Source organism: Pseudorasbora parva, chromosome 14, assembly GCF_024679245.1.
Source record: "Pseudorasbora parva isolate DD20220531a chromosome 14, ASM2467924v1, whole genome shotgun sequence".
NCBI classification, from domain to species: domain Eukaryota; kingdom Metazoa; phylum Chordata; class Actinopteri; order Cypriniformes; family Gobionidae; genus Pseudorasbora; species Pseudorasbora parva.
In genome coordinates, this window is record NC_090185.1 from 44566815 (window position 1) to 44583400 (window position 16586).

The 16586-nt window shown below is 35.2% G+C and overlaps 2 protein-coding genes across 2 annotated transcripts; one reads left to right on the forward strand and one right to left on the reverse strand.

The window, feature by feature from the left end:
- Window positions 1–651: 651 nt before the first annotated feature.
- On the reverse strand, window positions 652–6889 carry LOC137040667 (coiled-coil domain-containing protein 106-like). The gene is made up of 5 exons (XM_067416459.1): window positions 6771–6889; window positions 4411–4500; window positions 1932–2051; window positions 1573–1770; window positions 652–1203 (listed from the first exon to the last, which is right to left on the reverse strand). The coding sequence occupies exons 1-5, from the start codon at window positions 6850–6852 to the stop codon at window positions 890–892; spliced, it is 804 nt and encodes a 267-aa protein (XP_067272560.1). The 5' UTR covers window positions 6853–6889; the 3' UTR covers window positions 652–889.
- LOC137040665 (uncharacterized) lies at window positions 6874–12379 on the forward strand. The gene is made up of 5 exons (XM_067416456.1): window positions 6874–7295; window positions 7416–7523; window positions 8379–8478; window positions 10164–10277; window positions 11885–12379. The coding sequence occupies exons 1-5, from the start codon at window positions 7117–7119 to the stop codon at window positions 12359–12361; spliced, it is 978 nt and encodes a 325-aa protein (XP_067272557.1). The 5' UTR covers window positions 6874–7116; the 3' UTR covers window positions 12362–12379.
- The last annotated feature ends 4207 nt before the right edge of the window (window positions 12380–16586 follow it).

Here is a 16586-nt window from a genome sequence, read left to right on the forward strand (position 1 = left end):
TACTTACATGGTAACTCCTTAGAATCTGTCCACTTAATATAAAGTGTAAAACGTTCATAATAACTGTGTAATATGCAAAACCCAAACCTCTGTGAAACACTGTATTAACAGTGTACTTACATGGTAACTCCTGAGGAACTGTCCACTTAATATAAAGTGTAAAACGTTCATAATTACTGTGTAATATGCAAAACCCAAACCTCTGTGAAACACTGTATTAACAGTGTACTTACATGGTAACTCCAGAGGAACTGTCCACTTAATATAAAGTGTAAAACGTTCATAATAACTGTGTAATATGCAAAACCCAAACCTCTGTGAAACACTGTATTTACAGTGTACTTACATGGTAACTCCAGAGGAACTGTCCACTTAATATAAAGTGTAAAACGTTCATAATTACTGTGTAATATGCAAAACCCAAACCTCTGTGAAACACTGTATTAACAGTGTACTTACATGGTAACTCCTGAGGAGTTACCATGTACCCTCCTACCATCATTGTTGTTACATGATAATTTCATAGGAACTTCCCACTTACTTAAAAGTAATTTAACAATTTCATGGGTAAAATGTCTAAGTATTAAACATTGATTACTTCTCGGTAAATCAAGTATAGAGGACTGCAAAAAAGAGGGGGGAACATTTAATAAAGATAAACAATGTTTATTAACAAGCATTAAACTCAGGGTTTAACAGATTCTGAAGCAGTGTATAATTCTTGATATTAATTATTGTTCTGAAATGGTTACTGAGGTTAATTTGACAATTTTGATCATGGTTTAAGGAATATCGCAGTATGGCACAGTGCACTGGCATGAATTACAAAATGTACCTCAACAATAATATCTAAACGAGATTAAATAAGTGGATTGGCGGTTTTGTTTTTCTATCTCAATTTATATTTTATTGGCAGCAGTTTATGCTCTTTTTTGGATTTTTCTATGTCAGACCTTAGGTCTGCTGTCAGTGACTCCAGGCACCTCTTTGCAAAGTCGCAGAGTTTCTCCTCCTTTACTCTGAATTTTGCGATGCTTCGGAAAAACTCTGGATTAACAAGCTGTATTTCAGCCACAACAGCTGTTAATGCCAGTGTATTTCGGTCAACCCCGACTTTGGTGCATGCCTTACTGATACTCCCTTCTTTCTTGAAGGCGTGAAGAACTTTATTGTACCGCTTCAGTACATCTTCTGGGGTTGTTGCTGTAGAAAGAATAACAAAATTAAAACCAGAAAAAACAAGACTTGCATCAAACTGATCAATTTCCAATTAAAACACACACCACACAAACATATAAAAAAATCTTGGTGTTCTTGAACTGCTAGCATTTTTTACAATTAGTTTCCTATCATACAAATCATGTTCGCATTTCTCAGACATTTTCTAAATATGTTACTGTTCTAACAATATTGGAAATACATCCATACTAGCGGTCAACTGATTTTTTCAGGGACGATATCAGTACCAATTGTAGTCAGAGAGATTGATAACTAATAAGTGCAATGTGTTATATGGAGTAAATACACATGAAAGATAGAAAGATGAGATCCGAAAACAGAACATGCGCTTACCACGTGAGCTGTGCTTCGTATTTGACCTGGTAGCTCTCTTGGTCTTCTTTTTATGACCTCTTTTCCTCTTCCGAGTAATGTTGCAATCAGATGACTCTGAAGAGGAGCAAGAACTCAGGGACTCCTCATCAGTGCCACTGGTGCTGCATTCAGTGCTGGAGTCCAAGAGTTTCTTCACTTTCGTCTTTACCCCTCTGTCTAAGAACACAAGAACACATTTAGTGAGACAAAAAGTCAAACAAGCTTAGAAAAGTATTCAGCATTTCATGATTGATGTGGAAGTTAAAAAAAATCCCATTCAGTGATTACTAAATTATTTAATAAAACAGTCAATAGAGCAAAACAGATATCTTTCTTACTTGAGAGTTTTAGGACAGTTTGACGGAGAAAATCTCGTTCCTCTTCAAGTGCCTTTATTGCCTGGGCCATGACCATCAGCTTGTCTTTGTCCTCCAAGGAGGAAGACTCCTCATGTCCTCCTTTATAAACAAAGTAATATCAACAACAGATTTTTTATGAAAAAGTAATAGAAAATCAGCGGTATCAGTTTTCATATATGAAGGCCAGTATCACGGATATTAGTAATTTATACTAATGTTTTGATGAAAACTAAAAAAGTCCAAATTTAAAAAAATTGTCAGGCTTCAAATACTAGAATTTAAAATAATTCTCACTTAAAAACATAATAAATGTCATATTTACCTGTACCTTTCCTATCATATACAAGAATTGAATAAGGTTTTAAAAACACTGCACTGCATAAATTAAAAATAGATGAATCTTAGTACGCTACAAGCTTTCTTTAGTCAAGAGCAATGAGTAATTTTCTCTGTTCCCTTTGTTCTTCGGTTAACTTTACTGACAGAGATAAATCGGCTGCTGCCACTAAGACCTGCAACTGCTGACAGGATCTCACGCATTTCATTCTCTCACTACTGTACTCTTTACTCGTTAGATATTATTTATTTAATTTAAAGGGTTAGTTCACCCAAAAAATGAAATTTTTGTCTTTAAGGACTCTTCCTAATGTTGTTCCACACCCGTAAGACCTCCGTTCATCTTCGGAACACAGTTTAAGATATTTTATATTTAGTCTGAGAGCGTATGCAAGTGTATGCACACTATACTGTCTATGTCATATGGACTACTATGATGATGTTTTTATTCCCTTTCTGGACATGGACAGTAAAGTGTGCATACACTTGCATACACTCTCGGACTAAATATAAAATATCTTAAACTATGTTCTGAAGATGAACGGAGGTCTTACAGGTGTGGAACGACATTAGGGAGACGAGTTAATTACATAATTAAACATTTTGGGTGAACTAACCCTTTAAGACTGTTCCTCGACAAAACAAATATTTTGGTATAAATGTGTGTGTTATTGTTCGTTCAAGCGCAATACTGGCGTGCAAGTCTTTTTGAGTGTTGTGTGTGTCAGGATGTTCTTTTTTGTCTTGTCATGCATGAATGGTTAAAACAATTTGCGTGGATAAGAGCACAATCGTATAACTAAAGGATGTACTACAGAAATAACAGATGCTGCGTTAATTGCGTTAAAGCTGGACAAAAATTAAATGGCATGCATTTGAGTTAACTTTGAGAGAACTACATGTCATACATTGTTGACAGAAAAAGTGGACAAGACCTCAGCTAGCAGCCAGCTGCGGTTTCATAAATTTAAAATGCATACAACCTGGGCTGCGTTTCCCAAAAGCATCGTAAGCCTAAGTTGATCGTATAACAATTGCCACCAATGGTCTCTATGATATGAAATTAGGCTTACAATGCTTTTGGGAAACACAACCCTGTTTAGTTCCCAATAGACCCTTTTACAGCCCACGTGATCAAAGAGTTGCGTGCGAATTTTGGCAACGGAAGTGGTGTTGTTCCCTAGTGGTTCTAATGTGTGAGCAACTCCGAAAGTTTATCAAAACGGTTTCCCAGCATCAAAATGTCTGGCTGTTGCGTTTTCGGTTGCACTAATCGCTATTCCACCAACGGGCTTAAGTTTTATAGGATTCCGACAGGATCACGGCCGTTTCAGAAGAACCGGCGGTACCTGTGGCTGCAGGCGAATAATGCATTGATTGGAACGAGGACATAAAAATGCTCGCATAAAAAAAAAATCATTTGTAAAACATTTACTGCACTTGAAACTTAATTATTTATAATAAACCTCCCAACATTGGCTGCCACTGGTGTGTATGTACCCCCCATCCCCAGATTATCATATCAATAATCACAATTTCATTTGTAATGATTTTATTAATAGTTTAATTGCAAAATAACCATCTGAGAAATGTATGCAAGCAACATGGTTGCTATTAAAGTACTATAGCATTACAAAATTAAACTTTAAACAGAAGTGTGTCGACATACAAACTATACAAATCAATAACAACATAAAATGTAAGGAAAAGGATAAATATATGTATGTCTGTGTGAAGAATAAGAATAAATGTAGAAAATTGTATTGGACATTCTGTACATGCCCACAGACAACGTATTCATAAGCATCCAGTGATTTATATGCTTGTCTCGGGTGTACACGCTCGGTTTCTCAACTAAATATACGTATATATCCGACCACTGTATATCTGCTAACATCTTCTATCCACTCCACTATAGTACACGGATCTGGTAGCCGAATAACATTTGATAAAATCAACTTTTTAAAATAACTTTATCGGTTTGTGTTGCTTAATCCGCTCACGTAGCTTGACATGCTGCTGATTCTCGCCACAGCTTGTTGCCAAAATGCGCGCGCATACGTTGCTACGTCATCATTGTATACAAACAGTAAAAGGGTCTATTAAGTAAATACAAACTCACCTGCTTCTGGAGATGCCACTTCAACAATAGATAAGTCATTATCATCGTCTTTTCCATGGTATTCTTCATCTATTTGCTTGGCCGGATCATCTTGTACAAACATAAAAGGATAATGTTATCGTCTGACAAATGTAGCCAAACTGATGCAATGTTGCATCAGGGACATTCATCAATACTTAAAGGGTTAGTTCACCCAAAAATGAAATTAATTTCATTAATGAATCACCCAAGCGTCGTTCCACACACGTAAGACCTCCGTTCATCATCGAAACACAGTTTAAGAATATTTTAGTCCCAGAACATATGCAGTCAATGCCCACTATACTGTCCATGTCTAGAAAGGGAATAAAAACATAATCAAAGTAGTCCATATGTGACATCAGTGGGTTAATTAGATTCTCTTGAAGCATCAAAAATACATTTGGGTCCAAAAATATCAAAAATATGACCGTGTTCCTCCAAAAAGATTCAAACGGTTAATGAATCAGTGAATCGATCAATGATTTGGATCGCGTCAAACTGCCAAATTGCTGAAATCATGTGACATTGGCGACCCGAAACATTGATCGATTCACTGATTCATTAACCGTTTGAATCTTTTTGGAGTAAAACACGGTAGAGAAGACAATGCTTAAAAAAGTCGTAGTTTTTGTTATTTTTGGACCCAAATGTATTTTGGATGCTTCAAGAGACTCTAATTAACCCACTGATGTCTCATATGGACTACTGTGATGATGTTTTTATTCCCTTTCTGGACATGGACAGTATAGTGTGCATACACTTGCATACGCTCTCGGACTAAATATAAAATATCTTAAACTGTGTGTGAAGATGAACGGAGGTCTTACGGGTGTGGAACGACATTAGGGAGACGAGTTAATGACAGACATTTCATTTTTAGGTGAACTAACCCTTTAACGTGAAAAGGCTTAGCCTAAAATGGCTCAGTGTTCCAAAACTATAGTCAATGATAATCAATTTTTAATCTATGTATATCTGTGTGGGTGTGTGTGATGTAAGGTTTGCACCATATTTGCCCTAAACTAACAGTGTTGGCGATTACGAAAATATATATTTTTAAAGTTTCTGTAATAGTTAATCTACACCAGGACACAGTAGTGTTTCTAAAGCTTAAATATAATAATTTTACAAACAAATTTGGGATTTAGTGGATTCAAAGACCACACAAAATGTTTTATGAAAAGCAAGTCTTTGGGAACAACTTGAAACTATTTGGAAGTCAATAACAACAGAGGCTGTGGAAAAGTACATACAAATTCCAGGAAGAATGCAAACTGTTATCAAGACCAGGATAGGCCATACAAATCATTACATTTTTTTGGTTATTTTGTGTGATTAAAAAATATTTGTTTCACTTAGTTATTTGCATAAGAAATTACAAGAATATTTTTAGTTTTTAAACCATTTTTTGACAGAATCCGAAAATACATTCTCTTTATTTTGACAGGTGACGGAGGTGTAATACATTTGACAAGCACTGTATAGAGGGCAGTTTTACCTTATTAAAACCTGTGTATCTGCGTTTTTCAAATACTTAAATTACTTTATTCAATCACAATTCTACAAACGGTTACTACCACCATCAACAAAAACAATTTTTACACTGCAAAGGTGGAACATAAGCTGCATCTGACATGATATTTACTGTGTTTATTTACACATAGTGGTTAATGATGCTCATGTACATTTCATAAGATAAATAGCCTGTAAAAAAATTATTCAGTCATTATATTATATAAGTCAATATAGAGGTAAAGCTGCAATATTAAGACAAAATCATTATGGTTGATTATTGCTCTTGAAATTTTAAGGATGATTATTAATTTATTGGTGGAGAAAAAAGCATATCTGACTACAGAAAAAACAAAACAAAGCTAAGAACCGTTAATGAAATTGTTTAGGCCTATTGTTTTTTTTAAAATTAGAAATAAAGACAACATAGAAATATAGTACTAGTAAGTTAGTAGCACTAGCATGAAAACAAAATGGTTATTGAAACTGGGAATATATTAGAAAGCAATCAAAAAACACTGAAGCAGTCCATGACTTCAGTCTAATCCGAGTTAGCGTTACGCAAAATGAATCTCTTGACGTTACTTGCATCTTTTCTCTCTTTTTCTGTTATTTATGATAGGCTAATAAGAGATAATTCAGAATTTATTCAGTAAGCGCATGCAAACCTCATGACGTGATGACTAATTAAAATGTCTCTGATTGGACATCATAATGTTCAACACCGCAAACTAAGTGTAAAATAAATAATCATCATAGTGGTACTACTAGCTAACATTAGGTCATAAGAAGAGCTGACATGTTAAGTTAGCTAACTTAACTGTTACCTTTATCCAAGAGGTCCATGGCATCAGGTGCGCTGCCTTGGAGGCAGTTCCTCTTCAGAGAAGCCCCTTTCTTTCGTGGCATACTGTCGTGTGGATGTAACGTTAGGTAAGTAAGAGGATTTAAATTGGTAATACAAATGGGAGACTAACGTTACCTGTATGCTGTAGAAATACTCCTAAATCCTGTTCAGTCTATGATCCTGATAGTGATCAAGTTGGCGCCGGACGGTTCAGAATGCAACAGGCCAATCAAAACCAACTTACGTCAATGTCACGTTTCACGTAGGCACTAGGCAGCCATTTACCAGCGTCGCGCCAAAAATTTCAAATCGGACAGTAAATCTAGATGGCTATGTGTTCAAGGCAATTAAATAAGTTAATACGCCTGTGCAGTAGTGGAAAACATAGAAAAAAAATAATAAAATGGCTACAGAAGAAAGGCTTGCTGTGCAAGGCACCAAGTTGCCGCCGCTGTGGAAAAAAGATGCGAATTACAACACACAGTGGACGTGATGGTTATATATGGTAAGTAAGTTAACTTCAGGCACATAGTTTAATTCGTTATTTGAATAGCCTAGTTAACGTTAACATAATTTTAGGGAACCTCCTTCTTAGATTTACTAATATTTTGCACTGTTTTCTTAGGACATGTCGAAGAAACACTCATCGCAGAATTACACTCTCCATTCGCCATGGATCACTGTTCAATAACTCGAGAGTTGCTCTGGTTAAGTGGATGGAGTACATATACAGGTAACGTTAACGTATGATAGCCAGGCACTGTTTAAACTGTATTTTACTGTGTCGTTGTTACAGTGTAATTATATGTTTAAGTACTGAGTAATATTAATTAAGTAAGTTACATGCACTTACTATAAGTTAGGGTTTGTTTGGATAATCATGCATATTTAAATGTTGATACTATTGCAAATATTGTAAGTACAAGTATGTAACAAGGACACTGTAAAATAACTTTTTAAAAAAACCTGTCAAAAATAAGCCGTTAATATCGCGTTAACGCAAATTCATTTTAACTGCATTATTTTTATTAAAGCAGCGCGCATTTCCTGTTTGCCACATAAAATACCGGCCGTTCAATAGGGAGCGCTCATCTCTTAAAGGGGCCACACTATATTCCGACTGGTGGAATATGGACCTCCCCCGGGTATGGTGTGGTACTGGTGGGCTCACAGGTCCGCATGACAGCTTTCACATTACCAATTTTTCATACAAACTGTGCCCTGTGCTGAATTAAACTGCCAGTTTAAAAACGTTCTTTATTTATATCCAAATGAGAGAAGTGACTGCTTATTCTGGTCCTCTCCAAAAGTAGAAAAAATAACTCACTATTCAAGTTTTAATGTACAACTCTCCACATTAGTGTGTTATAGAAGTTTGCAATGACATTCCACCTAGGCTACTCCAAATTACCCATTGTTTTTAACTTGTGTATTACCTAAACATACAACTAAGACTCAGCAATTATACCTAAAATAACTTTTTTAAGAACATATTACTGTTTAAAAGGCCGCTATTATGCAATTTTATTAAAAATAATAATATTTATTTCTAATCGTCTTGTATTAATTAAATTTTTTGTCTTTAAAGGTTTTCACAGGGTCTACATCTAAGACAGATTGATTTGATGGAAGACTGTGTTGCCAAAACATCAACAACATTGTCCAGAATGAACAAATTGCTCAGAAAGGTAGCTAAATTTAGCTAAATTTAAAGGGGGGGTGAAATGCTGTTTCATGCATACTGAGCTTTTTACACTGTTAAAGACTTGGATTCCCATCCTAAACATAGACAAAGTTTCAAAAACTAATGTTGGACGTTTGATGGAGTATTTCTGTGTTAAAAATACTCCTTCCGGTTTCTCACAAGTTTCGGCGAGTTTTTTTCGAGTATGGGTCTATTTGACGTTAAATAGAGCGGAAGGTCCTTGTATGGGCTGTACGGGCTCTTCTCCCGGAAGGGTGCGCGCGCGTCACTAGAGGGAGAGAGAGGAAATGCACGCTGTAAACAGTCTCTCAGGTGCAGATCCAGTCGTCCGTGAACACTTATGTGGCACGCCGTGCTACACTTTATTCCTATGGGTGACGTCGAGCGACTTCAGCGCTTCAGCACAGCATTCCGGGAAGGCAGCGCTGCATTTGAACCGATTTGAACGCAGAAATGACGGGAAGCTTCAAGGCATCGCTTCAGTCGCGTCGCAAAGTGGATTTCCACGGTCACTGCTGTCACAGGACTTCACCAAATCATACCAAAGAAGTGTGTTTTTGACAGAGCGGTCCTGCTTTGGAAGATGCCGGTGAGTAAATCAACTTCAAATGTCTCTGCTATTGGCTACCGTCGCATGAGTAAACATCAGTAAACGATACGATCGCGTGCTTCGTCATTCAAATGCGCTAACGGTTACTCCATTGTTGTTCTGTATAACGTTACACTATTCTGACTCTGACGTGCAAAACCGTTTTGCTTGCTACCTCTAAGGTCTAGTCACATACAATAGTCCATAAACCGAATCATGTCCTCATAAACTGCACACAAAGGCCCCTAAATACAGTACATACCACAGAGATGGACATCCTGATGTTGCCGTTTCTCCTGTTCAATTTATTTCAGCCTCAGATTTGATTGTGGATCATTATCTGTATTAGCTGAGATAGATGGGTTTCTCCACGCTTGAGGACGTCACCGCTTTGCGCGCTCATCATTCTTTAGCTCCGCCCACACGATACGCCTCCAGGCGCTCGGTTTTTTCCGGAAAGACTCGGTACAGCCTATATTTCTTTTATAAATATGATAAAACTAAAGACTTTTCGGAGATATGAAGGATGCAATACTACTCTATAGGTACTCAAGATTGACATGAGATTGACTGAAACTGAGTGTTTCACCCCCCCTTTAATAACTTTTCAGTACTACATTGCTCAGCTAATTGAACTGTAATTAATATAGTTTATACACTGTAAAAAAAATTGTTTTGTTTTTTGTTGGTTTAACTTAAAAAGGTAAGTAACCTGGTTGCCTTAAAAAATTTTGTTTATTGAAATAAATTGTTTTGAGTTGATACAATGAAGGAAATTTGTTCAATAAACAGAAACTAAAAATATTATTGTATCTGGACCACATAAAAAATTTGATAAATCATGAAAATAGCACTATTTGGCATGTTTCACTGCGTCATCAGAAATCAGACACACACAATTACCCAATATGCTTACAAAATCTTTGAATAGTATTTTAATAAAGGTTGTCGAATCTCTAAAAATGTTCATTGTATTAACTCAAAATTTTAATTTCAATGAACTCAAAATTTTAAGGCAACCAGGTAACTTTTTTTCTAAACAATTTTTTACAGTGTACTAATATCCACATTTTTTACAGGTTTGCATTTATGCATTGAGTAAACTGAAAAGAAAAACAGGTCTTAGAGTTGGCGGGAAGTCAAGACAGAAGTTTGTGGCCATAGATGAGTCTAAGTTTGCTCACAAGAGAAAGGTACATCTGACATGAGAAATACAAACAGTTTGTTTTTTACCATGTTGAAATGCTAAAGTTGAAATTCTAAAGCGATATTCACTAATACCACATGCAATTAAAAGACGTGATTGAATGATGTGAACCAATAGCTGAACAATTAATTTCTACTGTCAGAGGTGTAAATGGAGTAAATGTAATTAGTTACTTTACTTAAGTATCTGTTGTAAATGTACTGAGTTTCAAATATTAGCAACTTTTACTCTCTATTTGACAATTTTACTCCAATACCTTTGTGATAAGTAATGTAAGTACGCATTACATTTTGCATTAGTGATGGGAAGTTCCGAGAAATGAATTTCACGGAAATTCATTTCATTTCCTTCATTCAACCGGTTCTTTCGGACAGTTAGTTTCAATGAAACGGTAAAAAAAAACAAAAAACGGATCAACGGTTCTTTTACGTCCTTACGTAATGACATCATTTATATCATCCTGGCGGATGAAAATACATTAAAACACATTCATGTAAAGTATTTGTAATCATAACTTAGTATAGTAATAATTATTATTGTCATCATCATCATCATTTTGGATAAGTTTTTTTCATTTATGTTTTGCAAAAGCACTCAATACAGCCACTGTCGTGCAAACACTGATGTTTTACACGTATTAAATACACTTACATTGATATAACATAAACTTACACAAATCCTTGGTTCACCTGTGCTCATGTTATCAGCATCAGCTGTCCGAGAGAAACAGCTCGGTTCAAGAAGACGCTATCACGCATGCTCAGTATCTCAGCTCATCGGTTCTCAGAATCAGACATGTCCGAAAGATCGAACGTGTCCGATAGAAATGGTTTTCGATTCTGTACTGGTGATCTGAGAACCGCTGCAACTCGTTCCTGACTCGAGAACCGATGTAGTAGGATAGGCCTATGTGTGCTGAGCTGCGAACTGCAGCAAGCTGAATATTCTAATATCGAACCTACTGTTTTGTATCGACTTAGAAATTAAATAAGAAAAAAGCTGTTCCTGAAAATATTGTGCATTATTGATTACACAAATAAATGTTTAGTTTGACCGTTTTACAATCCATAGTGTTTCCAAACTTTAAAATAATACAGTGATAAGACAGCTTTATGTGATGATGTTTCCAAACGTGATTTTTTTTTTAATATACTTGAAACCTGCATTTCGTTCCTCTGAACAAATAACACGCATGCTCAGCTCTTTGACTTATCGGTTCTAAGTATCCGACATGTCCGAAAGAAACGATCCGAGAACCGCTGTACGTTCGGTTACACGCGCAACGCTCAGTATCAGCTGCTTATGAGTTCATCAGTTCTCGACCGGCTCACTAAAAAGAACCGGTTAAAAAGAACGATTTGTTCGCGAACCGGTCATCACTATTTTGCATGTCACCTAACTTTTTCTGCAGCAGTTTATTTCTGCTATAAAGAAGTGATATCACTATCTATATTCATGTGTACTGAGCAATGGCTTGAATGACCACCAAATGGTCATGGGGAGATCAGAATCCAAGTGTATGTTTTATCAAACACAATCCAGGTTTAACTGCTGTTAACATTTGTTATGTTTCTTGTGTTTATGCACTTTCAGTTTAATCGTGGCCGCTGTCGTACTACTTGGCAGAGAAAAAAAGGCTGGGTGTTTGGGATGATGGAGGTTAAAGGAGTTCGCCGCCTACCAGTCTTAAAGATGGTAAAGGACCGTTCCAGGACCACATTGATGCCCATCATTAAAAGGCACATCAGAAGAGGGTCAGCTGTTTATAGTGACAATTGGAGGGCATATCTGAATGCGCTACAACCACAAGGATACAAACACCTAACTGTAAACCACAGCAAAAATTTTGTTGATCCCCAAACTGGCTGCCACACACAACATATTGAACGGGCCTGGCTAGCCATCAAGGCACAGGTATCAAGATTCAGGGGTAACAAAACTAAAAAACTATTGAAAGAACACTTGAAATTCATCCAGTGGCACTACTGGCTGGCAAGAAGAAATAGGAAAGGTGCTTTGGGACAGTTGATCCATGATATTAGAAAAGCATACAGGTTTAGATTTAAATAAACTAATATCAGCTGAAAATGCATGATGTTTTGATTTTCTAGATGACCTCTCTTTTTTAACTTTGCTGTGACCTTTTTCAGATTCGTAAATCTGAAGAAAAAAAAAACTTCTTTGGTTGATTCTGGGATATTACTGCATAGCACTTTTAAAGATTTACCATTTATTTCCTTTATTTTTTCCTTTAATTTCTAATTTTTAATGAGACATTCTGGTGACCAATTTGCCTTTACAGTAAATTACAGTATTCTGTTATTGTGTAGTGTACACAGTGTAACTGTAATTGCAATGCTTGCTACATTTTAAATGCCACATTAAATTGAGTATTTAGAAATGAGGTTTCAGTTAATATTATAATGTTAATATACATATAATTAATGTACATATACAGTAAATTGTGGTTGGTATCAAGTATTTCACACTTTATATTAAGTTCCGCAGGAGTTACCATGTAAGTACACTGTTAATACAGTGTTTCACAGAGGTTTGGGTTTTGCATATTACACAGTTATTATGAATGTTTTATACTTTATATTAAGTGGACAGTTCCTCAGGAGTTACCATGTAAGTACACTGTAAATACAGTGTTTAACAGGTTTGGGTTTTGCATATTACACAGTTATTATGAATGTTTTACACTTTATATTCCCTTACGAAACAAAAATATATTGCAATATACTAGAATTTATATTGCAATACATTAGAAAATATATTTCAATGTATCAGAAACTTCCTCATATATTTAAAAATATATAGCAATATATGGATGGACAACCTATTGCTATATATTGATTCATATATTAAAATACATTGATATACAAACAAAACTGAATTATTTCATGTATGTTTATTGAAAAAAAGTATTTTTTGTGAGTTAAGCAAGCTCCTGCATATGTTTACAGAGGTTGATTAACAATAGCCCAAATCAGATGGTGCATGACATTCAATATATTTTCTATATTTAGAAAATATGATGGTGCATGACATTCAATATATTTTCTATATTTAGAAAATATTTCTATTAGGGCCGGGACTTTAACGCGTTAATTAAGATTAATTAATTACGTGACTTTAACGCGTTAATTACGTGACTTTAACGCGTTAATTAATTACGCAAAAAAAAAAAAAAAAATTTTTACCACACTTATTTTTGCACCGCGGAACGTTTTTCAATGAATGAGTTTCGACGGACCAATTATACTGGAACACCAACTAGCGCTCCGGAGTCACGACAACAACGAACCATGTGAACATGAACGAAGCTATGGAACAAGCTGATGAGACCGCTTTGCTCGGCCCCGTGGATGGGAAATTTTGTTTTAAAAAACGAAAGAATGGAAGCGTCGTCAAGAGCATGGTTGTGTAAAAGCTGTACAACAAGGAATTCGCGTATCACCGCAGCACATTGAGCCTCAAATATCACAAAAATGCTTTTGCTAAACTGGCAAACATGCACTGGTCTGCTGGACTGAAATAAATAAACAATATTTTGTTGATTAAGCTTATGTATTCAGTCATTATTCAATGGTATACTAAAAATACATGTGAAAAATTACTTCTCATTGTTCTCAGGTCAAATATTTATATGCAATTAAAATGCGATTAATTAATTACAAAGCCTCTAATTAATTAGATTAAGTTTTTTAATCGAGTCGCGGCCCTAATTTCTATATTATATTTTAATCTGTTATATTTTAAAATATATGACAGACAGTGTACATTAGATTATTTCATATTTACCATGTATACAATATATATGATAATTATATACTATGTAATATAAATCAATATATTTAAGACATATGTTCCCATATAAATCTGATTATATTATCCAGTACATTGAGGTATATTATCTCATATATTTTTACATATATATTTACATATATATACAATGACTCTTCCAATATATAATTTCATATATTGTAGGATATATTTCAATATACATAGCAATATATTGAATAGTATAATGATATGTATTTAGTCAATATATGAAAACGGCAATAATTGCAGTATTGTCCCATATATTGCAATATATGACTTGCATATATAATATATTATTATATAATATATCATATGATATATTACCATGTAAATTTCACAATATATGGAGACACATGAAATATATTGTCAACTAATATATTGAGAAATATATTGTCAACTAATATATTGAGAAATATATTTTTGTTGCGTAAGGGTTAAGTGGACAGTTCCTCAGGAGTTACCATGTAAGTACACTGTTAATACAGTGTTTCACAGAGGTTTGGGTTTTGCATATTACACAGTAATTATGAACGTTTTACACTTTATATTAAGTGGAAAGTTCCTCAGGAGTTACCATGTAAGTACACTGTTAATACAGTGTTTCACAGAGGTTTGGGTTTTGCATATTACACAGTAATTATGAACGTTTTACACTTTATATTAAGTGGAAAGTTCCTCAGGAGTTACCATGTAAGTACACTGTTAATACAGTGTTTCACAGAGGTTTGGGTTTTGCATATTACACAGTAATTATGAACGTTTTACACTTTATATTAAGTGGACAGATTCTAAGGAGTTACCATGTAAGTACACTGTAAATACAGTGTTTCACAGAGGTTTGGGTTTTGCATATTACACAGTAATTATGAACGTTTTACACTTTATATTAAGTGGACAGATTCTAAGGAGTTACCATGTAAGTACACTGTAAATACAGTGTTTAACAGGTTTGGGTTTTGCATATTACACAGTAATTATGAACGTTTTACACTTTATATTAAGTGGACAGATTCTAAGGAGTTACCATGTAAGTACACTGTAAATACAGTGTTTCACAGAGGTTTGGGTTTTGCATATTACACAGTTATTATGACTGTTTTACACTTTATATTAAGTGGACAGTTCCTCAGGAGTTACCATGTAAGTACACTGTAAATACAGTGTTTAACAGGTTTGGGTTTTGCATATTACACAGTAATTATGAACGTTTTACACTTTATATTAAGTGGACAGTTCCTCAGGAGTTACCATGTAAGTACACTGTAAATACAGTGTTTTAAATAATAAGGTAAGACTGACCTTTGTAGACTTTATATTGTTTACCGTTGCTGAGGAGTTACCATGTAGGTACACTGTAATTCAACATTAGTCCTGCCAGTCATAAATACATGGTATAAATATAGGAATCATCCTGGTTTACATATAGGTTCAGTGTATTCCAAACTGGTAACTGCAGTATTGAATTTCATTTGGAATTGGAACAACTTGATTAAATACATATTGTTGTTACAACATGTAGTTACATAATTCCTGTTACATGTGTACTTACTGAAGTAAAAAAAGTGTTGTTACCAGTGTACTGTTACACATTTGTACTTACGCATACCATTCCGTGAGTTGTTACATATGTGTAAGTACACAAATATTACACCTGTAGATACTATGTACCAGTGTGTACTTACACTGTAGTTACATACTATGTACACATGTAGTTACCATGTAAGTGCACAGGTATTAGGGCCACTTAATATAAAGTGGGACCCAACCGTGTGCTGCTGATACTGCGTGGAGAAGATCATCCTGGCAAATTGTGAAGAAATATTTGCTCAAGGTATGTATAAATCAAATATATTTAATACTAATTAAAGTGTGCTGTGATAGGTTAAAAAAATACGTTATGTTGATTGAGATGCTAGTTATATTGCGAGCAAGTTGTTTCGTGCATGTCTCTGTAGTTGCGCGCACAACGTTAGCCTTCTTTAACTGATCATTTAAACTTTATTTCTATATATATATATGTGTATATGTATGTGTGTGTGTGTGTGTGTGTGTGTGTGTGTGTGTGTGTGTGTGTGTGTGTGTGTGTGTGTGTGTGTGTGTTTGTGTGTGTGTGTGTGTGCACATTGCTGTTTGGTGTTACTACGTGTTTGATTATAGTTGGGCTCGTTATATGAATGTTAGCCAGTTAGATTTAATGGCGGGAAATCACTTGAATAACGCTGTAATGTCCTGCCATTAAATCTAATCTATTCTGTACAACATTTGAACTTGCCTATTAAGAGTGAGCCGATGTTCGATTTCTTAATGCCTCGCTTGTCTCCTCTGCCGCACCCGTTCAGTCGGCGGGCGACATTCGTGGTGAAGACCTTGAAGCAGATTCTCCATGCGGTCTTCTTCATTGTTGGCCCGCCACTGATGGATAATCTGTTCACCTTCAACAGGTACATTAAGTAATATTTTAGCATAA